This window comes from Petaurus breviceps, unplaced genomic scaffold (genome assembly GCF_028583685.1).
Source record: "Petaurus breviceps papuanus isolate PSGF00001 unplaced genomic scaffold, PetGlider_PUasm1.0 173, whole genome shotgun sequence".
NCBI lineage: Eukaryota > Metazoa > Chordata > Mammalia > Diprotodontia > Petauridae > Petaurus > Petaurus breviceps.
Genome location: NW_027185759.1, coordinates 16,912,011 through 16,937,960, shown reverse-complemented (window position 1 = coordinate 16,937,960; position 25,950 = coordinate 16,912,011). Strand labels below are relative to the sequence as shown.

General features: G+C 41.4%; 1 protein-coding gene across 1 annotated transcript in view; it reads right to left on the bottom strand.

Annotated features, from left to right (window-relative positions):
• Positions 1 to 25,950, bottom strand: part of LEKR1 (leucine, glutamate and lysine rich 1) — a 175,483-nt gene that overhangs the window by 88,093 nt on the left and 61,440 nt on the right. Inside the window, exon 4 of the mRNA XM_069083451.1 lies at positions 6,234 to 6,353. Coding sequence (XP_068939552.1) covers positions 6,234 to 6,353 — 120 coding nt within the window. The remainder of the gene's footprint in view (positions 1 to 6,233; positions 6,354 to 25,950) is intronic.

Here is a 25,950-nt window from a genome sequence, read left to right as displayed (position 1 = left end):
CAAGAAAACCCTCAACGGGGTTTGTGAAGAGCTGGACACAACAGAAACCTGGGCGACAGGACTGGCCGGTAAATGTGAGAGAAGGGCCAGGTTCGAAGGTGTAGCCCTGTCTGATGGGTATATGGCACCTGGATCAGTGAGAAGCCTCCTTCCCATGACACATCTCCATGCCTCAGGACACACAGGCTCTCTGACCGGCCAGAAAGAATGAGAGAGCCCTGGGGATGACTGGATTGGCATTTGGTCAAAGGCCTGCCTGAGACCACGCTCAGGACCTACTAGCTGGCCAGACCCTCCCCCTCCACAGCATAGCCACAGCCTGTCAGGAACGCCATGTGTCACCAACTAGAGAGGCAAATGCAAGTCTGTAGGGTAGACACTCCTCCTTAAGGCTGTCCCTGAGCCCATCGCAGTGCTGTTCCCATATTAGGTAATTAAATATTTCGGAAATTTCTGGAGATTCAAATGACTTATTTTACCCCATCCTGTGTGTTCCTTGAATTAGGGTCCCTGTTTTGTTTGTTCATTTCTACAACCTCAGCTGTTTTCTTTGAGGCTTTGAGGTGGCACCTACCCCTTCATGTTGCCATCCCTTACTCTGAATCCCCTGTAGCAGCAAACACCCTAGCATACCCCAAGGCCTCACAGTTCCAAAGGAATTCTCTATATTTTGTCATACTCAGTTTGCTCACAGACATCAAGGTACTGATAGCATTTTAAAATATACGAAAATACAATCTTTTTTGTTCTTGAAAGAAATTAAGGAAAAAATAAGCACAAAATAAAAATTATTAATAAATACAGAAATACACAAATTACATACCATAAAATATAGAATAACATATACTTGACCATGAATAATTTTTAAAATTGACTATCAAATGTTAGATTCCAAAGGGACCTCCCCTTTATTTTACAGATTAGAAAGCTGATACAGATGAGAAAATAGAGTGGTGATTTGTACAAAGAGAAAGAAGTGCCAGTATTTACTATGGGCCAGTCACTGTGTTAATCTACTTAAAATATTCTCTCACAAATATTATCCTCACCATAACCCTGCTAGTTACTATTTTGATCCCTATTTTACAGATGGGGAAACTGAGGCAGCGGTTAAGTGATTCACCCAGGGTCACATAGCTAGTAAATGTCTGAGGCTAGATTGGAACTCAGGTCTTTCTGACTCCAGTCCCCCTGCTCTATATCTCCTCACTGCCTCCATATTCACACCGTGAGTTAATGATAAAGTGTGGTCTAGGATCCAGGGTTACTGTCTCCTAGTCCTGTTTTTCTGATATACCAGACGGTCCCTATATGGCATGCTAAAATGCAAATGTGACTTTAAAAGGAAGGTAACCTAATAATAATTCACGGCCTCTTTGAGACCTGGGTCCTCAGGGACTGAGACAGGGCTGGCAGAGTTTAATGGGGGATATATAGGTCACAGGGAGGGCAAAACAGAAGGAGAATTGCTTTGGGGAGCCAGCAGCATCCCAGGGGTCTGGGCACCTGGAGGAAGGTGGGAAATGGAGAAGAATCTGAAAAGGGAAGTAAAGAAATGGAAGTCTAGAAGCAGACGGACTCACTGCTCTCCTTATTTCATAGTTTGTTCAAGCCCACTCAAAAGAAAGGAGGAAAGATGATGGGAACCACCTCCAGCTGGTGGACTTCAGATGGCCCCAGGCCACTAACAGATGGTACTGTCTCTCCTGGCAGGAATAAAACATTCCCAGGCAAGGACGATATTATGCAAACCAGGTGAATTGGGGCCCTCCCCTGTGCTTTTCTGAACCTCTCAGCTTTGCTAGCATTGTTCTCCCCTAGGCAGGAGGTGCCACTCTGATACCCAAGGAGGGCTTCTAGCAGGGCACCATCCTCTTCCCACTCGAGCCTCTTCTTTGCCATCCTCCCACCGACACCCTTGTTCCTTTAGTGCTTCATCAGATTGCTGTCACTGAGGAAAGTTCTTAGGAAACACTCACAATAGGGTATCAATGACTACTACTAATAATTTAATGTAGGAGAAAGAGTTTACATTTTAGAAGAAGTAACCCAAACAAAAAATCCGACAGGTGACCCTGGAACTCTGCGGCACAGGGCTGGTGAGAGCACAGAGAGCTTTTGGGCTCCTCAGTCTGCTCACAGGAAGGCTGTGACTCATGTTTCCAAATTGGCACCACCAGTCATTTCTCGATTCTCATAGCTCACAGCTCAAACTCACTGGTAGCAACTGGCTGGTTCTCTTCTTCAAAAAGAAAGAAAGGATTGGAAACTGCGCTGGACACAAGAATGGCATCTCATTAATGCACATGTCCAACAAAGAAATGAGTCAGAGCTAGAGCTGGTCCTGGCATCAGCTCTGTGTGACCTTGGGAAGACTGCTTCACCTCTCTGTCTTCAGTTGGCAAATGATGGGACTGGACTTAAGGATCCTTAAGACTCCTTCTATCTATATATTTCTAACTTTCTATAAAGCAGGCAATCGCAGCCCTTTCCCTTGACCCTGGTTCTAACATAGCTTTTTTATGCAGGCAAATCCTTGGAGGGACTGAGACTTTTTTTTTTTTTTGCCTTTTGGTGGGCAATTGGGGTTAAGTAAGTTGCCCAAGGTTACACGGGCTAGTTTTTGTGTGTGTGGGTGTTAAGTGTTTGAGGCCTGAACCGAACTCAGGTCCTCCTGACTCCGGGGCCAGCGCTTTACTCACTGCGCCACCCAGCCCCCCCCCCCCCCCCGGAACTGAGACTTCTGAATTGCCCAATTCCTGTTGCTCCACTTCAAAATTATGTACATGGCTTGTCCCTCCAGGCATGTACAAGCCTCCTTCTAGTGACTCAGTCAGTCACTCAACAAATACTTAATTCATCTGTAATGTATTCAAGGCACTCAATCAGAGACGGAGTTGAGTTTTCTCCCCACTCTCTTCAGAAAGCCATAGGTGAGAGAGAACATGTGACTTCCCAGTTAAGAAACATGGGCTTTGTGAATCTTTGAAAATCATATATGCAAGAAACAACCCCCTTGTCTACCTGATAAAGAATGCCTGACTGACAATCTACTTCTTTAACTTATGTTTTCCTTTCCAGGTCTTTGTGCTATCTGGCCCCATACCACCGTCTCCCACCCCCTAGCCCCACCCCCACTCCCACTAAGTTTTTGGCATGCCAGGCTCTATGGACGTGATGTGCTATGAAGATTTCATGCCATTTTGATGGGCACAGCTAGTTCTGGGCTGGTTTCTCTGAAGTACCCTCCTCTGTTCTCCCCCCCTCCCCCCCCCCCCCCACCTTCAGGATCCTATGGTTTTCAACACACAGTACCATAATCCGTTCCACACACACACACCTGCCTGCCCAGACAAGTGTCAGGAAGCACCTCCCAAATCTCTGGAGGAGGGCAGGGGGCAGGGTCTGCTGTAGGCAAGATGTGTGAAATGTGGGAAGGGCGCTCTTACCTCTCTCTCTCTGTCTCTCTCTCTCTCTCTCTCTCTCTCTGTCTGTCTCTCTGTCTCTGTCTCTCTCCTTTCTGATAAACCTTTCCCTTGATGCCCAACCCCAGGAACTTGGGTCCTGTCATATTACCCCCACAGCTGCCCAACACAGGCCCTTTATACACACACACACACTTCATAAATCAAACAATCTTAATGGGACTTTTTGTTTTCCAAATCATATTCCCAAAGTATCACAAAAATTGAGGTCTTGAAAGAGCAAGACCATGAAACCTGAAGAGAGAGAATTTTGTACATCAAAGACAAGGGACAATCCTGATTTTGGAGTTATCCCTGAAAGGGCGCCTTGTCTACAGTCTTAGGAGGACCATGTCCACAAATCGTATTTCTATCCCCATTCAGGGAAAAAATCTGTGACCCAAGAAGGGCTGCCGTCCTTGGAGATTTGCGAGCACTCGCCGGTTATTTCACAGTGTGCATCCATCTGTAATGCTCTCTTATTCTGTGAAACCCTGATAACACCAGTACACGGTTCGCTTTGCTTCTCAGAAATGGCCCTCAAGTCTCCTGCAAGTGCCCTAGCTAATGAGCATTAACTATGGAACATGACTTATTTATACAACAGAATACAAAACGGTTAATAAGGGACACTGTGCATCCCACAAGGACTGAGAAGTCCTTCCCACTAATTGTCTCCAGGGCCAGAGCTCTCTGCTGGAGTCAGCTTTCTTACCCTTTGCCCTCTGCTCCTCTGCTACTATTTCAACACCCCCTTTCCTGGTGCTGGATGCTTCTCTCCAGGGACTGTATGGAGCTCACTCTCCTCAGCTGACATGACCTCCTCTCCCCCAGGCTTCTCTCTAGGGCCCCATGGAGTTTGCTGTCTCCATCACTGTCTAGCATCAGCTTCTTCCCTCTTGGGGCCCTCACAGACTTCTCCAGTGCTCCAGGGTCCCCATCACTATCTGCCTGGTCACTGCCAGCAGGACCAGTTTCAGTCTGCATCTTCCCTCTATCTATGTCCCCTCCCCAAACCTAGGCTCCTGAAGTTCCTGTGACGACCAAAGGAGCTTCTCTCTTGCACAAGAATACCAAGGGCTCAGAGACTTAAACATCTCCTCCTGGGGGAAGGCTTCTGCATAAATAATGTAGGATCAGCTCTTAAGTTTGAAAATAGACTCTGTCATTTCTTATCTATATTAATGACAATGGAGCAAGATTAAGAATAAAGGACAGTGGGTACTGAGGGAAGACTCAAGAAGGAGATTTTCATTAATTGTTAGGCAGCCAGCAGATTCCCTCAATGCCCAGGGGCCACAGCACCTCAACACCCAGCTGGGACAATACTGCAGTCTGGGAAGGGTGATGAGGTGGGGCCAGGCAAGGGCTCTCAACCTGTGAGGAAGAGACATGAAAATTATCACCGTGAATTGCATCATGGTGCTGCAATGCATTAAGGTACTCGAATGTCCTCAAAGTGGATACTCCCTTCACTGACTGAAAACCACAAGCTTCCCATGCCTAGGGGCAAACAGTTTTCATGAGCTGCTGTGACAGAAAAAAAGAATTCATCACCTAGTAACCAATTTCCTAGTAATGAGTCTTGCATCTTTCCAAGACTGGTCCCTGGAAAACAGACATCAAGTGTGTCTCCAAGTCTAGGTCTGGATGTCTTTCCAGCTCAGTAGAACCCTGCCAAAGCTTAGCCTCCTCCAGCATCACCTTTAGGAACCCAGGGTCACCTCTACATCATGGTAAGGCATCAGAGCCAGGCTCTAACACGTACTTGGAAGAAGGATCTGTTTCAAAACAAAAACATTCCCAATATGGAGAAGTTTTTACTAGACCATTTCCCCCAAAGTATAAAAATAAGTAAAATGAGCATTTTTCCTTCTCATTAGGCATATTTTCAGGTACCCTGTGTTTTAAGGAAAAAAGTTGACTAAATGTTTTTTATATTTTTATTAATTATTTATTTTAATTATTAATTTTATTAATTATATTTTATTTTTATATATTTGTTATATATAAAATATAATTAATTATAATTAATAAATAAAATAATAATTTAAAAATAATTTTATTAATTAATAAATAAAATTACTAAATTTTAAAAGTTGCCACTCTTTAAGGAAGAATCAGCCCAATTTATTCATCTCTGCTTAGAAAAGCAAATACTTAGCCTTTTGAGAACACTCTTCCCTGTTTGGGTGTGATTAACTCCAACTTGAATGTTTGGGAGGGGCAGTAACAGCCCCCTTCCCTGGTGCTTCAAAATGGTGAAACTTAAAAATGGAGAGCATCACCTCTAAAATTTGTCTTATTCTCATCATTTTCTACCAATTGATCATCATGCTAAATGTGGTTGAGATAATAAATTCATGCTAAGGCACAATTTTTAAATATAGGAAATAAACTAAGGCAACATCTATATTTTTCTTTTTTCTTTTTGTTGTGGAGGGCAATTGGGGTGAAGTGACATGTCCAAGGTCACATGGCTGGGTTTTTGTTTTTTTTTTGTTAAGTGTCTGAGGCTAGATTTGAACTCAGGTTGTACTCCTGACTCCAGGGCTGGTGCTCTATTCACTGTGCCACCTAGCCACCCCGACATCTATATTTTTCTAATCCCATATAGTGCAGAAAGAATATTTCTAGCAAGATCCAAAGTCTTTAAGAAAAGCTACATTTATTTTTTAACACTTTTTTTTTCAATCAATATCCTTCTACATTTGTGATCCTTTCGTTGAAATACTTTAATTAGCCATTTCTCCCTCAGGGAGATCTTACCTGTACTGTTGTGACCGTCTGTGTGCAATTTTTAGCTCATCTTGAAAATGTCTCAGTTCTTCATTCACACTCTGAAATTTTTTTTGTTGGTTTTCTAATTGTGTGCTTAACTCTTTAATTCTAAAAATATAAAGAAAAATTATATTCAGTAGGAGTTTAAGATATTTAGCATTGTTTTGTGAAAAGAAATGTTGTTGTTTATAATAACTATGTTGTTTATAGTAACTCACATGTGTATGCCATTTGATGGGTCACAAAGCACATTTCCTTATAGCTACCTGTGAAGGAAGCTGGGCACCTCCCACAGAAGACCTCTACTGGAAGGCCTCTCCCTAAGAAGTCTCCCCCCTTTCAAAGGCATCCTGCCTCCAACCCCCATGACCCACTGATCCCCAGGGCAGCCCACCCCATTTGGGGGCAGCTCTCCCTGTCACAAAGGTTCTCTTGCTAGGCAAGCGTAAGCTGGCCTCCATAACGGCCCCTCAGTGCTGCTGGTCTGCCTCTGGTTCCAGAGACAACCAAAGGAATCCTTCTCCTGACAACTATCTAAACTGACATCGAAGACCCCGCCATCTTTCCCCTACATCTTCTCCACACTAAATAGTCTCACTCACAGAATCAAATATGGAAGAATTTCTGATCGGAAAGGGACTTTTGTTCTCAGCAGCCACCTGGTCATGATGACAAGTGACCGTCCAGTCCAGGGGTGGGAAACCTTCGGCCTCAAGGCCACATGTGGCCCTCTAGATCCTCAAGTGCAGCCTTTTGATTGAATCCAAACTTCACAGAACAAATTCCCTTAATGAAAGGATTTGTTCTGTAAAACTTGGATTCAGTCAAAAGGCTGCACTTAATGACCTAGAGGGCCACATGTGGCCTGGAGGACAAAGGTTCCCCATCCCTGAAAGACCTTCAACAAGGAGGAACCCATTCCCCTTAGGATAGCTCTAATGGTGACAGCATTTTTCTCGCACCGAGCCAATGTCTGTCCCTCAAAAGCTTTCCCCCACCAGCTCTTCCACTGCCCCATGGGGCCAAACAAAATCAATCTAATGCTTCCTGACAAGACAGTGTTTCTGGTACTGGAATACCATTGCTACATCCTCCCTGATCTTTTTCTTCCCCGAGGCTAAACATCTTCAATTCCTTCAAGCCATCGTCATAGGAAATGAACCTGAGACTCTTCATTATGCTTGCCTTTCTCTGGATTCTTTCCAGCTTATCAGCACCCTTCTAAAACGTGGCATCCAGAACTGAACACAATACTCTGGATGTGGTCTGAGAAGAAAATAGGGGAGGATGGTCACTTCCCTGGGACTGGAGGCGAGGTGTCTCTTGGTGCAGCCCGAGATGCACGAGCTTTTTGGACCCCCATCATACTGATCATGCTATTCATATGATCAATGTTATTCATCTTCAAGTAGTAATCCATTGAAACTTTTAGGTGTTTCTCAAGAAAACTGCTGGATAGGGCTGCCTCCCCAATTTTTTATTGCAAAGTTGACTTTCTGAACCCTAATTTAAGACTTTACATTTAACCCTAATAAATTTAATTTTATTTCATTTAATGATTTTGAGCCCAGTGTCTTAGACCAGAGGCATCAAACACACCACCTTTAGGCACATGCAGCCTACAACACTCCCAAATGACAACCAAACTGATGAAAGTGTAGTTCTTGTCTGATTTTAATGTGTTGATGTATGATAAAAAAGGAATATGTAAAGATGGGTGGTTTTCAAAGCCAATGCCCAACCTCTGCAGGGATCCTTAGCTATGGTTTAGCAGCCCCTATTTGGATGTGAGTTTGACACTTCGCTGTCTTAGGTTACTGAAGATCGTTATGGCTCCTGATTTCACCATGAAGCTCATGGCCTCTCTTAGTACAGAACAGGCATGGAGAGCTAAGATGCTCCATGGAAATTACCCGAGTTGTCATCAAGCCAAGAATGACCACTTGCTGCATCTGACCATTGGACCAGTTAAAAAGCTGCCTGCACTGTCACCTAAGCTACATTTTTCTTATCTCTACATGGGATCATAGATCTGGGTCTCAAAGGGACATCACATAAAGAGCTTAACTCTGAATATGCAGGTAAGGAAACTCAAGCTCAGATAAGTGACTTGACCAAGGTCATACAGGCAGTAACAGAGTGACTCTCTAAATCAGATCCTCTGGCAACAACCCCAGGACTCTTTCTATCACACCACACTGCTTTTAACACAAGAATACCAGGAAAGACTTTGTCAAATGTTTAGAAAAAGCCTAAGTGCACTAGATCTGTGGCAATCCCACACACACCAGTAACCTTCTCAAAAGAGGAAACTGCCTTCTATCTTTCATCTGCAGTCACCACACCATTGAGAAGATCCACATAGGCCAGGTTCTGGGGCTACTTTCCCATTTGCCCCTTTGCCATGGTGCACTAGGTCCCTTCAGAGTTCTGGGGGCTAAGATCATTAACAGTGTCCTTCCCCCATGAATTATCAGCTGATCTCTATTACCCAATCAGACTTAATTATTTTTTTTATAAGTAGATCTTTTCTAAGGTAGCATGTTGAACAAAAGTCTGGGATGACTTTCCCCCAGACATCTACAGAATCCAGAGAATGGAGACTCGAGTTTAGAGCACAAGAGCCTTTTAAGAGAAATCTACCTTCTTGGAGAGCATAATTATTAACATTATACCATGTGCACACAAACATGAACATTTCATATTTGGTTTTTCAGTACAATGACAAATACAACAAAGATAATTTATAAATGCAAATGTTCTTCAGTCCATAAACCAACAATATATGTGTATTATCAAAGGACCTAATGCCAAGCACTCAACTCATTAACTGATTGATTACTCTCGAATACAATCATCAGGTAATGTCCATCGTATTTTTTCCTAAGAAAACTCCAGGATGGAGTTATGAAGTTGGACATGTCTGTAATGACTCGACAACAACAATAATAAAAGTTACACACAGCTGTTAAAGCACTATAAATACATATAAATCAGAGTTATATAGAAAACAATTGCTTTCAAGACAATTACTTAGTAGTACTAACATGATGCAAGTTTATAAATTATTGAAAAGTATTAAAAAGAAAATATTTACATTTTTCAAAGGCTAATAATTTTGCCTGTTTGGTTCCACAAGTTACAATAATACACTTTACAAAGCCCCAGAGGAAAGAAATTTCTGCGTCTTTTCCCTCCAGGTTTTCTACTATATGGAGAATTTGTGCTTATTTGAAACAAACTAAAGGTTACTATTCTATCAGACAGGTAGGTGCCTATGTAGGTAGCAAATAAATGTGCCTAGGAATCACTGAAAAGATAAACAGCAGGCTGTAAACTGAGCAGCAGAGTGATAGGATCTGTGTGCCTTGAATAATCCTGATGCAGGCACACAGTGCACAGCCCCAAACAGGAACCCACAAAAGACTTGTCATTCTCATGTTACTGTGCTACACAGCAATACACCAAATGGTGGGAAGGTACAGGATAGTCTCCTCCTTGACCTCTGCCCCTTCAGGATGTGTCCTCTGCTAAATTAACTTTAGCCTAAAGAGAAAAACTCATATTCCTTAAGAAACATTCTATATTTGCTATCTTTTTATAGTGATGGTCCAAAAACACACACACACTGAAACTTTTGGTTTCTAATTTTGTTGTTGAGTTGTTTCAGTTGTGTCTGTGACCCTATCTGGGATTTTCTCGGCAAAGATACTGGAGTGGTTTGCCATTTCCTTCTCCAGCTCATTTTACAGATGAGGAAACTGAGGCAAATGGTGAAGTGACTTGTCTAGGGTTACACAGCTACTAAGTGCCTGAGGCTGGATTTGAAGTTAGGTCTCCCTGACTGCAGGGCCATCCACTGCTCTACCTACCTACTAAAATTCTACTAAAGAGTGAAATCAGAGCCATGATTCAGCATCATTGTTATCATCAGGAATAATGATCACATTCTCATCAAAAAGGAAGAAGACAATTGATAGAAGTTCCCACAGCACATGATAAGGAGGTTAAACCGTACAGAAATTCTTTGATTAAAAAAAACCTGACATCATCCTCCCCTCCCTCTGCCAATAATAAAGGCTTTCAATAGGAATAAGCCACTGAGCTTGTAGAATGAAATCAAAAGTGACTTGCCTAGGAAAGACAGTGAAACTATAAAGCTCCATGATGGGCAACACTGACATGAACTCAACCAATATGAGGTCAATTAAGAAGCATCAAACATATGTGAGTCATGCAGGTTTGTTTATAGAAACGGGAGGGTCACCACGACCAAAAACTACAAAAGGCTTATTAATAGAGATTACACGAAAAATGGGAACACTTGTGCAAAGCATCTCTGCAGGATACAGAGAGTTATTACAAAAAGCATTCCTTATTCCAAGTGTGTGAGTATCTAGAACACTAAATAGAAAAGACTATTATTGTATTAATTGTAGGACAGTGACTTCTCCCAGGCCCATTCCTACCTGAAGCCATTGAGAAGGATGAGAAGAAGGAAGTGAACAACAATATTAATGAAGCATTTTGATATGTAAAATGTCATGAGGTTTGTCATAAAAGTTTGGAGACCTGCGCAAGGTGGAAGAAGATGAGTCCCAGACACCGAGGACAAGTCCTAGACACGGGAAATAAGTCCCCATTGTTTTAGTTACAGGAGGAGGAAGAGGAGGAGGAGAAGAGGGAGAAGAAGATAATGATGATCATCATCGTAATCTAGTATATGACAAACCCAAAGATCTAAGTTTTGGGAGAAAAACATTATTTGACAAAAACTGCTGGGAAAACTGGAATACAGTAAAGGAGAAGCTAGGTATAGGCCACCGTCTCACACTGTATACCAAGACAAGGTCAAAATGGATACGTGATTTATACATAAAGGGTGATACCATAAGAACATTACGAAAGAATGTTGTACTGTCAGATCTATGGAGAAGGAAAAATACAGAGAACATCATGAAATGTAAAATTGATCATTTTGATTATATAAAATGTAAAAGCTTTTGCACAAAACCAATGCAAACAAAATTAGATGGAAAGCAGAAAACTGGGAGGAAATTTTGCAGCTAGTACCTCCGATATAGGCCTCATTTCTAAAAAAAAAAAATAGAGAATTGAGTCAAATTTATAAAAATACAAGTCATTCCCCAATTGAGAAATGATCAAAAGATATGAACAGGCAGCTTTCAGACAAAGAAATCAAAGCTATCTATAGTTATATAAAAATGCTCTATATCACTATTGATTAGAGAAATTCAAATTAAAACAGCTCTGAGGTATCACCTCACATCTATCAGATTGGCTATTACGACAAAAAAGGAAAATGATAAATTTTGGAGGGCATGTGGGAAAACTGGGACATTAATGCACTCCTGGTAGAACTGTGAAGCGATCCAATCATTCTGGAGAGCAATTTGGAATTTTGGAAACTGTGCATACCCTTCAATCCAACAATACTATTGCTAGGTCCATATCCCAAAGTGATTTTAACGAAAGGGAGGAGGAAGGGACACATACATACATATATGTGTGTGTATGTGTGTATATACACACATCAACTCTTTTAGTGGTGGCAAAGAACTGGAAATCAAGGGGATGCTCATCAACTGGGGAATGGCTGAACAAGTTGTAGTATCTGATTGTGATGGAATGATATTATTGTGCTACAAGAAATGCTGAGCAGGGAGATTTCAGAAAAACCCGGAAACACTTACATGAACTGACACAAGGTGAAGTGAGTAGAACCAGGAAAACATAGTGCATAGTAACAGCAATGCTGTACGATGACCAACTGTGAATGACTTAGCTACTCTCAGCAATGCAGGGATCTAAGACAATTCCAAAGGATTACTGATGAAGCGTACTATCTGCCTCCAGAGAAAGAACTAATATTATCCCAATACAGACCGAAGTATACTATTTTCTATTTTCTTTCTTTTTTGTTGTTGTTCAAGTCTTCTTGTACAAAATGACTAATATGGAAATGTTTTACATGATTGTATATGTATATGTATACTGGATTGCTTACTGTCTCAGATGGGGGGAGAAGAGAAGGGAAGGAAAGAAGGATAAAATTTGGAACTCAAAACTTTTTTAAAAATGTTAAAAATTGTTTGAATATGCAATTGGAAAAAGTTAAATATTAGTTAAAATAACAGTAATAAACTAAAATGTACTTACTTTTTTGTCAGAACTGTGATTTCATGGATGTAGAAAACTTGTAGTTAGGAAGATCCCTATATCAATGAATATTAGTGACTGTTCTGCAACTTATAGTCATTTACAGTTGCTTGGGACACTGAAAAATTAAGTGACTTGCCCAAGGTACAGAATCTGTATGAGTCAAGACAAGAACAAAACACAGGCCTTTCTGACTCTCAAGTGAGCTCTTCAGCCATTATTCCATTCTTCCTCTCAATGAATGAATGAATGAATGAAAGAATGAATGAATTATTTCTTAAGTACTTACTATGTGTAAGGCACTGTGCTAAAATGCTGGAGATACAGATAGGAAAGTCATGCAGTTCCTACTCTAATGGGGGAGACAACACATGTGAAAGGTTCAGCTTCAAGTCCAATGGAAGATTCCATGGTCCTGAGGGTGCAGAAGCAAAGTAGATGTCAGCACCTCTTCTTTAACATTCTTTTCCCCCAGATCACCTCAGGGTCCTAGGCTGTCTCTATCAGCATTTGAGGCAGTCAGGAAGGAGGTGATGGCTTGACTTGCCCGGCACTGTATTTCTAATCAAAAGAACATTCCAATGATAAAGTCCGCTAAGAAAGGATTTCTATCATTGTTTTTTCAATTCATTTTTCCTCTTTTACAAAAAAATAAAATCAATAAAAATACCTCCCAGGGACACCTGGGAGAGGCCAACTCTTCACTTAATTTATTCCCCTAATAAATGTTTCACATAACCAGCATCTCTGGCTCTGTAATAATAATCTCTGGGCATGTTACATCGGTCCAAACTGAGCATATTATACTGTCCACTGTGATCCTTTCAGATAGAAATTGTCATAATGACAGAAAGGGGAACATAATATGCTTACTTTTACTGTATATGCTGTAACATCTTGGTGAAGGAAATCATAAAATGTTACGACCAGACAGTATGTACTGCTCAAGCACACAGTTTTCCCTTATAGTCATCACCCTGCACAGAACATGAACACTCCTGGCATGAGAGCGGGTTGCTGCATAGTCAGAGGCTGTCCCTGAAGAGAGTAGGGACTAACATCACATTCTGTATCCTAAAAAGCTCAATGGACAGCTGAGAATCCCCTGCCAACATCACAACACCTGCCTGAACAGTTTCTTTCTGTTTTGTCTCTCAGGCTCCCAGGCAGGGCCAACCTGCATGAACTAGGATTCCAGAACCTGGGTGGGGATCTCTGAGTTAACAGAGAAAGGTCTTTAGGGTCAACACTTGACATTAACAATGGCTAAGCCATCCATTACTCTTGTTTAGAATGAATTTGTGGAATACTTGAAAAATTCCATTTTACCACTTCCCACTTCAACCAATACTAGATTTAAACAATTAAGAAATGTAATTTTAGAACTAATAAAACTACCTGTATAATATCTATTCATCAATGTTGAGAAATCACTTATCAAATTTTTAAATTTTCTCTATTATATTCCCACCCCAAACCACCTTATTTTAATGCAACACTGAGGTAAAGATACTGGATTCAGATCCAGAAGACCTGGGGCTGGGGTGCTGCTTCCTTCCATGTCAGCTGTACAACATTCCACAACTCACTTAACGCTCCCAGTCTGTTTTCTCCTCTACAAAATGGGGATCATAACATTCATAATACTTACCTCATAGAGTTGCTCTGAAATAAAATTAAATAACATATTTAAAAAATTTTGTAAACTGTAAGACACTATGTAAATGTCAAGTATGCTTATTATGATAATGATCATAATTATAATAACGTAATATAATAATATCATTGTCAATGATCATCACCATGATAAGGTGAGGAGCAATTTCAGGGTCTGAAAATACTAAAGCAGTAAATTTAGCATTTGCAAACACAAAGCGGGCACAGAAGGTTACACCCACACTGGGGATTCCAGGGACCAAGGGCACACATCAGGGAGGAAACAGGAACCGCTCTATTTTGACAAATGATGTCAGAAACTGATGCTGGGCCGGGGGGCGGGAAGGGGAAGAGGGGAAGACCAAGCATTTATTAAGCATCTGCTGCTTGCCAGGCACTGTGCAAATATCACTGACTGTGAGGAATGGGTATGTTTTGTTGCCAGCAGATGAAGAAAAAGCTAAGTTGCCAAGTCATCCGATGTCCCTTCCTCAGAATTACTGCTCTACTCACCTGAGCGAACATCAGGGCTCAGTTCAGGGGTCATGTCCTGAAGAGGCCTTGCTGCAGGCCCCCAGATATCATTCTTCTGCCTCTGTAAATGACTCTGTATTGACTTGTTTTCCCGTGGAGCGGCTAGATAGCACAATCTTCCTGAGTTCAAATCCAGCCTCAGACTCTTACTGGCTGTGTGACTCTGGGCAAGTCACTTCACCCTGTTTGCCTCAGTTTCCTTATCTGTAAAATGAGCTGGAGAAGGAAATGGCAAAACACTCCAGTATGTTTGCCAAGAAAACCCCAAAATGGGGTCACGAAGAGTGAGACATGACTAATGACTCAACAACAGCAACAGAATCCATGGGGTACTGCTCTAAGAGAACGCAAGGTTCTGGAGATCAGCCAGTGCCCAGCTCAGTTCTTACAAACAACAGGCACTTAATAAATGCTTGTTGGATTGAATCAGCCATCAGATGCCTACATATGCCTCTGAACGCTGTCTTTTGGAAACAGGGGGTGAAGGCCTCACTTAATAGGGATTCCCAGGGGCCAAAACTGCCACTGCAGAAAATGGTTCAGGATTTCTTTGTAAGACCCAAAGGCAGCTACAAGAGGAGCAAGCTTTGCAATAACCAGAACTGGGAGCCATGAGGGCTTCAGGGAAATGCCATTAAGGAAAAGTTCAGTATACCCCCAATTTTAGAGACAGAGATGTGTTTGGAACAGTAGAAAGACTGAGAACTGGGTCACCTGTGAGCTAACATACACGTGCCGGTCCTCCCCACCCTGATTCTCCTGCTTAGTAGGACTGCTCTGAATTTGATGCATGTATGGTCCTGAGATTCAGTCCTTTGTCAAGGCCGATTTCTTTTCATCCAAAAAGGTTATTGTTCTACTTGATAATAAAAATGCACAGTATCGGTATCTCTAAGTAAAAAGGATGTTTGCTATGTTGAACTGAGGGCTGGGGATATTTGCTCTGATAATTGCCAGGGCTCTCCTGAGTCTAACAATAACAAGTACTTCTTTGCAGGCTTTGATGCCTACTAGTCACAACATTTTCCCTGGGCAGAGTAGAAGTGAATGGTACTGCAATGGTTTGAGTCAATATTGTTTCTTAATTAAAATCTCATTTGTGTTCTTTTCAAGCGTTTGGTTGCTCAATATATTTTTCTAAGTCCCTTTTGACATACAGAAATGTCCTCTCCAAACAACATATGCTTTTTTTCCCCCATCAAAAGCTAAATAAGTTGCTCTATGGTGCCCCCAATCTTTGCTGATCCAGAGAGCAAAAAGCTGAAATTGCAAACATGAATAAGAAGCAGATTCATCTTGCAAGAGAAAATATTGGTTTCATTTCACTTGAGAAAGAAAATGTCTAGTAAATTTTGAAACTATCAGAAAAATCTTTTCCCCCTGCCTGCCCATGACTTTTCTCCCCCTCCTTTCCATGTGTGCACTCATATGCACACACAGAGTTTGGTGCTCCAGATCCTAAATCAAATAGACTAATGTTTTTCCCCATCAAAGGCCCAATCTTTCCTGGTTGGCCACCATTGGATTTGGTGATTAGGAGGGCATTGGTCATCCTTAATTTGGCAACTCATCTAGATTTTCTATTAAGGCACAGAGAATTTCATTCATTTATTTATTCACTCAATGAACTTTTAAAAAGTATCTTCTGTTTGCAGAGCTGGGCACGGGTTTCTTTAAGACTGAATGCTTGGGGCGGCTAGGAGGCACAGTGAATAGAGTGCCATCCTGGGAGTCAAGAGGACCTAAATTCAAATCTGGCCTCAGACATTTGACACACTTACTAGTTGTGTGACCTTGGGCAAGTCACTTAACCCCAATTGCCTTACCTTCCACCTTCAAAAAAAAAGACTAGATACTTGCTTCCTGGAGCTTACAGCCTGGCAAAGAAAGAAGACACATGTGACTAAAGCAACAGTAGTCCATTAAATCAATGCAGAATAAAGAGGTATGGGAGGTCCCAAGAGAAAATTATTCATTACTCATGGGGTTCAATTACTAAATGGAATTGAACTGAAGTGAATTAGGGAGAGAATAATGAAAAAGGAAGAATTTTAGAGGGTGTTTGAAGAGGAAAAAATGACATGTTAGGCATCCAAAAAGCACTGAATATAGCCAAGTACAGAGTGTGTTCAAGGGAGAAGGTCTACTTGGGCTGAAGCCCAAAGTGTACAGAGAAGAGGCACACAATATAACATGGGATGAGCCTTTAAACAAGGTAAAGGAGTTTGTGCTTTTCTCAGAAGACTAATGAAGCTTTTTTGAGCAGAGAAATATGACCAGATCTGCACATCATAAAGAGGCACTAGTATGAAAGATGAATTCCAGAGGGATCATATTTGGTTTTTTTTAAATTTATCTTTATTTTCACTTCCAAATTTTCTCCCTTCCATCACCCCCCCCCCAGTCCACTGAGATAGCAAGAAATATGATCTCCATTATACATATAAGTCATGGAAAATTTATTTCTGATTTAGTCATGTTCCAGGGGGGAAAAGAAAAATAAAGAAAGGGAGCAGGGAATATGCTTCAACCTGCACTCGAATCCCATCAGTTCTTTACCTGGAAGTGGATAGCATTTTTCATAATGAGTTCTTTGGAGTACTGGGGATTCTATTGATCAGAGTTACTAAGTCTTTCAGAGTTGATTATCATTACAATATTGCTGTTAATATGTACAATAGTTCATTCACTTCATTTTATATCAGTTGATATAAATCTTCCCAGGTTTTTCAGAAACCATCTCCTTCATCATTTCTTGCAACACAATTGCACTCCATCACATTTAACTTGTTCAACCATTCCCCAATTGGTAGGCATTCCCTCAGTTTCCAATTATTTGCCACCAAAAAAAAAGAGCTACTATAAATATTTTTGTACATATGGGTCCTTTTCCTTTTCCTTTGATCTTCTTATGGGGTGTAGACCTAGTAAGACATACTGTTGGGCCAAAGGGAATGCACAGTTCTATAATCCTTTAGGCATAGGTTCAAAACATCTTTCAGAATGGTTGGGCTAGTTCACAACCCCACTCACAGTGCATCAGTGTACCTATTTACACAATCCCCTCCAAAATTTGTCATTTCCCTTTTCTATCATTTTAGACAATCTTATGGGTGTGAGATGGTACCTTAGAGTTATTTTGATTTGCCCTTCTCTAATTATTAGTCATTTAGAGCATTTTTTCATATGATTATAGTTTTGATTACTTCACTTGAAAACTTCCTATTCATATATTTTGACCAGTTATCAATTGGGGAATGGTTCCTATTTTTTTTTTTTAACAAAATTTGGCTCAGTTCTCTCTATATTTGAGAAATGAGACCTTTATAAAAGACACTTGCTATATTTTCCCTAGTTCTTCGCATTTTGGTTGTGTAAATCCTTTTTATAGGGCAGCTAGATGGCACAGCAGATAGAGTGCCAGGCCTGGAGTCAGGAACACTCATATTCTTGAATTCAAATCTGGCCTCAGACATTTACTAGCTGTGTGACCCTGGGCAACTCACTTAACGTTGTTGTTGTTTTTTTTTTTAATTTATTTTTTCTCCCTTTTTGGAGGGGGAAAGGCAAGGCAATTAGGATTAAGTGACTTGCCCAAGGTCACACAGCTAGTATGTCAAGTGTCTGAGGTCAGGTTTAACTCAGGTCCTCCTGACTCCAGGGCCAGTGCTCTATTCACTGAGCCGCCTAGCTGCCCCCTCCCTTAATCTTGTTTGCCTCAGTTTTCTCATCTGTAAAATGAGCTGGAGAAGGAAATGGAAAATCACTTCCGTATCTTTGATAAGACAATCCCAGAGGGGGTGACCTTGGACACAGCTCAAAATGATGGAACAACAAGAGAGACCCTTTTTAATTCCATGCATTCAAAATGATCATTTTACCTCCCACGAATCTTCTCTCTCACTTGGTCACAGACTTTTCCCTCATCCATAAATCTGACAGGTCATTTCTTCTATGCTCCTCTAATTTTCTTATATCACTTTTTATGTCTACACCATGTACCCATTTTGAGTTATCTTGGTATACAGTGTGAGATGATGGTCTATGCCCAGTTTCTGCCAGACTGCTTTCCAGTTTTCCCAGGGAGTTCTTACCCGATAGCTTGGATCTTTGGGTTTATCCAACACTGGGTTGCAGTGCTCACTTGCTTCTGTATACTGCATACTAATTTATTCCATTGATCAACTATTTCTTATCCACTATCAGATTGTTTTGATGATTACAGCTTTGATCTGTTGTTTGAGATCTGGTACTGCTAGGCTCCCCCAGAAGGATCATATCTGAAAGAGACCTTAGAGGTAACCTACTACAACCAGCTCCTCAGGAGCTTCTCAGGAGCCTGAAGTCCATAGGGCTGAAATGATTTGTTTGAGGTTGCTGTAGCAGAGCCTAGATGAACATGCAGGTCCCCTGACTCCAGATACAATGGAGAGATCATTTGGGATGAGTACTACAAGCTAATACTTTGTCACCGAGAAATAAGCCAAACTTAGGCAATACTACACTTCTTAAATTTATAAAGCTGGAAGATCCACTTGTAAATTTGTGCTTCGGGTTTGAATAAACTACTAGACTTTTAAATTTAATATACCAAACATGATTTTTAATAAGAAAACTCAATTATACGTAATATAGTTGAATGTTCTTAACAAAATGACAAGGAAAGGTTTTGCTGACGAAAAATATTTCAAATGATCGGCTTTTTCTATGTGGGCACTTTCTTCATGCAGCTCTCAGGCTCTTTTCCTTATTAAGGATGACCTATGTACCTGACCCCTTAGTCCATTTCTTTCCTCTTTCTCCAGAATATTGGGCCAGCACTTTAATCTCTCTCCTACTGCCTACAAACCTGGGCAGGTTTCATCAGACCTATCCAGCTACTTACTGTCCCATCTTTATTCTTCATTTCACTGTGAAATCTCTATGAACATCCGTCTACATTCATTGCAGTGGAGTTGAATGAGAATGCCAAGAGGAAAAGTGCAGAGAAGGCTAAAGAAAAACCTTGATGAACATTCAACTTGAAGGTGGGAAAGAGAACAAGGAAATAGTTAACAGAGAAAGGAATGTCCCTTAATTCAAGGGAGAAGAGAACATCCACTGGGAGGGGTTGGTCAACAGTGTTAAATATAGGAGAAAGATTAAGGAGAATGAGTACTCAAAATACCCTTGGATTCATAATTAGGAGGGCATTAGTAATCTTAAGGAGAGGAATTTCAACCAAAGGTTGGCTGTGGGAGCCAGAAAGAGTTGAGAATGGAGTAGGTGGTGAGTAAATGGAAGTGGTCGCTTCATTGTCATGCGTGGAGAAAATCGTGGAAGTCCTTGCAGGTCATTTCTATTTATCTGCTTGTTGCCTTTATAGTTTCATTTTTAAATGTTCTCAGGATAATGTGTACTTTAACCATAATATATAAATATATATATAAATTCATTTTTTCATGCACTGCTTCTTACTATTTTTATCTAAGAGGCTAGTTAGCCAGCTTATTTAAAATGCCTGGGATGATGCAGAGAAGGGGTGTGCCAGAGGCAACTGTGAACTCAGTTCTTCCTGGCTCTGAGGCTGACTCTCTGTCTAGTACCCTCTTGCTGTCTTATTATACATCTAAAAATATACTTCACAAACACACACACAAGTGTACATATATTACAAAATACAAAACTACATTACAACAAGGTAAATGATGGAGGGAAGGAGGGAGGCAGCAAGGGCTAGACCACATTAGAACACAAACATTTGCGAGATCTTAGAGGGGAGATCAGTAAAGACTCACGAGCAATGTTGTATCACACAGAAACAAGAAATGGTAGACATAAAAACAACTCTACAGTGAACTTGGTCAGAGACCCTGCTAAGTCAAAGATCGGTTAACCATTAATGGAACTAGAAGGAGGAAAACAAAGAACCACACAGGGAAAAGGCAGGGGGGAGGGGGGGTGTGGCTAAAATACTTGTTGTCTAGACTGGGATATGAAATTGGATAGGAAGCCAACTGAGCTCATCTAGAGATAGAGAGCTGGGCCCAGAATTGAATAAGAGGAGGAAAACAGGCTAAAATGCCTTTGAGACATTGCATAGTGCATTTAATGGCTCCAAATCTTCTCCATGAAATAAAGGTTCATTTTTTTTAATACCAGTATTCTTTAGGCAGCTCTGTATGACTGGGAACCAGAGAATGCCATAGTCTCCTAAGCAGATTAGCTGTGGATCAACTCGGTTGTTATCCTTTGCTCTCTAAGAGGACCAAAATAACATCACTATGCTATGGCCAAGTTTCAGTGTGTCTGACTGTGGCTGATCAGACCAATACAAGCTCGGAATGCTCTACCCCAGGTCAGGCACAAATAGTCCCTGTGCATATTTGGGGTAGATATTCTAAACTTGAGCATCCTGCATTTCCTTTGAGCCGTTTCAATTTCTGCTTTGCTCATAGAGCACAGCACCTTCTCTGAGGTGGGCACGCCATGCTGGGTGCCTAGGTAAACTTCAGTTTACATAGGCTGTTCAACAAAATAGAGTTGAACATTCTGAATGAAAGTAAATCTTTGTCTTACATTCCAAAAAAAAGTCTATTATGTTGGTCCAAACATAGGCCACTATGAAGTAGAGACTATATCTCTAAGTGGCCTGTCTGTGAGAGGCTACATGGCGTAATGTGAAGGCCATGGAACCAGGGGGACCTCCGTCTAAGGCCTACCTCCGGCTGTGTGACCCTTGGCAAGTCACTTAATCTCAAAAAGCCAGGAAAAGGCAGGTTCAAACCTCTTTCCAATTACAAAAATTATAGATTTAGAATCAGACCTGGAAGGGACCTCAGAGGTCATACCAGAGAAGTAAAACAAAGCCCCTCAAAGCTGGGTTTTTTTTTTCTAATATCCCATAAATGTGGCACAAACAGCAAGTATTAAACCCAAGTGTCTTAATGACATGTGGAACAAACACACACTACAAACACACTCCCCCCAGCCCTAATCTCTCCCAGAAGAAATGGACATCAACGGGAGTGTCCCCTGCACCCACTCCCAGGCCCTCCAAGGCCTACCCAGGAAGAAAGGCACATGTCCACACTGTGGGGGCTGAGAGCTGAAAGACTCATGAGGAGACAGCACTTAGAGAAATTATAGTTTCTACTCAAGGAAGACAAAGGTTTGACTCTTGCATTTTATACTATACTCCCTGACATTATATATAAGGAAGTATAATAGTCTGATGCTGCAGAATCTTACATAAAAGGATTCTGTGCATGGCTTTTAGAAATTATCCTGGGGTGCAATACATAGAAACCTTATGTCAAAGATTTAATTCAAAATTCTACTTTGAAAAATTCAGAATTCAAAATTGAAAAACCAATTTATAAAAAAAGTACTTGGGAAAAAAATGCTAGTTTGTTTTCTGTTTTTGGCTGTCTTCTGGACCTTCCTACCCCTCCAGCTCAAGTGAACTACAGTTGAACTGACCCTTGGGAATATTCACAAGAAAAGTTCATTTGTGGCATTGTCCTCCAAAACTCACCCATGAATTCATGAAATATTTGACTTTGAACAGAAAAGGATGAGAGTCTTTCTAGAAAGAATTCCTGAGACTCCTGGAATTTCAAAGAGTGACTCCCTGGTATGTCAGAGGGTGTAGTTTTTTGTGGACCTTCCCAGCAGAAGAGACTTTAAAAATAAACCTGTCAGAGAGTAAACTGTTTTCTAAGTAAATGCTTGAGAAAACTAGAAATTTAATTATCCTAAGAATGAGTGGGGAGCATGCTCATTAAGTTTGTATCAGATCTCATGCTAGGAAGGACGGAATGTAATTTGGAGAACAGGGTTAGAATTTAACATGACTCTAACAAGATGGAGAAAAAAAACTGAAGCAGATAGCTGTAAATGAACAGCACCATACTTCATTGGGTCAAAATTAGCTAGTACAATATATGAAAGGCAAAAGCATCCACTGGGGTTGGGCAAAAGTCTGTCAGGAGTGAATTACAACTCAAAAATTACACATAATGAGGAATGTTGGTTTAATTTTAAAGCACATGAAAAAAGAAGGAAAAAATGGGGCTGCCTGCAGTAACAGCAAAGGAATTTACTCTACCCAGTGCTGCTTTGTACCTCATAGAGTGGTGATTCCAAGTTTGATGGCTACAAATTAAGATAAAAGTAGAAATCTTGGAAATACTTAATGAAATGTGACTATAAAAGTAACAAATGATTTTTTAAAAATCAAATCTTAATTTTTTTTATATTTGAATTTAAACGCCTCGTTAAGCATTGGCCCCAGAGTAGATCTCTTGTAAAATTGTGGGTATTTTAACATTTCTCATTGTTCAAACCATTTTTCATGTTCCCCTTTTGAAATCGCCTTCAGAGATTGCAGCACAATCTTTTGAAAATCTTCAATAGGAGCCTGTCTTCCTCTTTTGGGGGAGGTTGGATTTTTCTTTTAAGATTCAGAAATCATTCAGAGCCATGCCTGTTGGTGAGTGATCAAGCTGGGGAAAGGCCAGTACTTTATCCATAGTAATCACTCCAATATTTGTTGAAATGAATTGAAAAACACAGAGTGTAACTAAAAGGTGGAGCCTGATTTTTCTGGTGTGTAAAAAGGAGTGGAAGGCAATTCCAAAGAAGTGGTCCTGATGGGTGCGGAGCAGAATGGGTGCAAAGCCTTCCAAGGACAATGCAGGCATCGAAGCTTAGTGCTCTTCAAGTCTTACTTGGAGACTCATCAAGGACTTCAGGCTCCAAAGCTCTTCCGGAAAAACAAACTGACAGCATCTACATAAAGCTAAAAGACTTAAAGATGAGCCCAACACCAGCCCAAGCAGAAGCCAGAGCTTCCTCCAGACCTGCCCCCTCTCCTTACTTACTTGAGCCTCCTATAGTCCCTTTACTTTATTCCTGATGCATCTCTGGTGCCGCTATCTCCACAAAGTCCTTCTCTGTCCTCTCCATGGCCAAGGCCTTCCTGCCCTCCCAAACCACCTGATATTTATTTGCATATGCTTAAACGTATACCTCTCTTCCATTCTGGAGTTCTTTCATTCTTTCTCTCTGTATCCCCAGTGCCTAACACAAACCCTCTCCTTCTCCCTTTCCCTCTCCAAAGGAAGGTAAATTTTGATGGCTGAAAGTTGCCTAGTTAACTTGGGGTTTACTGGTTAGATTTCTTTCTCAAAGACCAAACCTTAACAGACTCATTTCACTATGGAGCTCATAGATCAGACAACAATAAGTCCCTGCCCAAGCTCCATTTAATGGCTGTATTTTGGACCTTCCTGGCTCAGAATGAATGTAAATAGTAACTGTTTCTCTTTTGCTGGCAACCCTGAGGGTCTTCCTCTCCCAATCTGATTTTTTTTTTGATTGAAGGGGCCATCCCTTGGCTCACCTCTTAAAGAGGCCCAGTGCATCGTGGGTCATCTCCAGTCCTTCTGATGAATATCTGGCCGCTGGACCCAGATGACTCTGGAGGAGAAAGTGAGGCTGGTGACTCGCACAGGCCTGCCTCACTTAATTCCAAATCCACTGAAAGTCATGTCAGCATCTCCCTGGTGTCACGATCCTCTGATAACAAAGGACAAACACAGCCTCTAGATGGGAGGTCTTTCACTCCTTGTCTCTGTATCCCCAGTGCCTACTACAATGCCTGGCCCATAGTATGAGTTTAACAAGTGCTTGTAGATTGACTGACAGCAAAGTTCAGAAAAGACTCACTACCAGAAGGCAGCCAATGAGGTGATGAGTTGTTTTGCTATGATTGTGGCTGTTGTTGGCTAGAGCAATTCAACCATCTATTAAGTGCCAATGTTGGCCCTCTTCCTCCAATCAGGAAGGGAGGGCACTTCAGCTATGGGAGCAGAAAGGTAGAAGGTGCAGTCATTTGCCCTAAAAAAAGGGCATCAACCTGCCTTCCACCAGGAAGCCCCAGGATGGTGCCTAACCTGTCCCTTTTTCAGTGCCTTTAGAATCATGGAAGTGCAGAGTTTCAGAGTTGGAAGGGGCCTGACTGGGCATTGGATTCAATCTATCCATTAAAGGAATCTGCCTTATTAGGTTCCAGACAAGTGGTCAGAAAGCCTCGGCTTGAATTCCTCCAGGAAAAGGCAACTCAGTGCACTCTGGGATGTCTCTAGTTGTTAGGGCTTTAGTTTCTTGACATCAAGCCCAAATTTGCTTTTTTTTTCCCTATGCTCTGATACCAAACACAACACTTTAATTCCCTTTTCATATGCCACTCTTTGAATGCTTGAAGACAACTGTTTTTCCCTGCTGAGGCTTCTCCAGGCTCACTTTCCCCAGTTCTTCTATCAGCCATGGATTTAACACCTTTCACTATCCTGGCTGCTATCCTATGGTGGCTCTCCAATTGACCCATGTCTTTCCCACAAGTGAATATAATATTCTAGGTGTGATCTCCAGAGCAGAGGACAGCAGAACCATGACCTTGGTCCTTCATGTTTTGCCTCTCCATGCAGCACAACATCTCAGAGTTGGCTGTCCTCAAGGGCCAGGAAAAGAGGCAATGGGGTCATGGAGGCCAGAGGATCTGTTACCCTGTATCCTGTCTATCTCTGATGGGCTCTGCTGTTGAAATATCTGAGGCCTTGGCCTGAAAAAAACAGTTTGGCAGTCATGACTCTGGCCTAAGGTCAGTGACAGCTATGTTCTGATAACACCTTCTGAACCCTTCCCCATTCTGATGTGCACGACTGTGTCAGAGGTCAAAGAACCTGGACAGTCCAAGGTTATAGGACCTAATGACAAAAGAATGTTCTTATCAGTAAATTCTAGGATGTTGGAGGCACTGAAGAAATTTGTATGTCAAGAAAAAAAGCTCATTCTTGCATAGTCACATCTGACAACATTAAAGACAGAAAAAAAGCCAAACCATGTCGTTGGCTCTAGGCACTTCTTCTAGGAACACCTCCCATGGGTCCATAGCGAAGTCTGCACTCCCCTGCTCTACCTGGCTCTCTCCATCTCATGGTTTTCTGGAGGGGCTAATCAGAAACCCAGGGTACATATGTGTGTGTGTGTGTGTGTGTGTGTTACTACCTTCTCTCTTCCTCTTGGTCTGGGACTTCATATCCCTGTTCTCTTTCTTTAAAGTCAAATCTAAGGGTGTTTAAAGCCCAGGTATACAAATTGTTCATTGAATCATCCTCCTCAATGAGAGGGCAGTGGAGAAGTTCAGGACAAGGCTAGGAATTCAAATGGTAGAAAGAATCTAATTTCCTCACGGGAATTTCAGACCTCATTAAGGACCCTGGCTAGGCCAAAACAAGTCCCCTTAAGTGTGTGTGTGTGTGTGTGTGTGTGTGTGTGTGTGTGTGTGTGT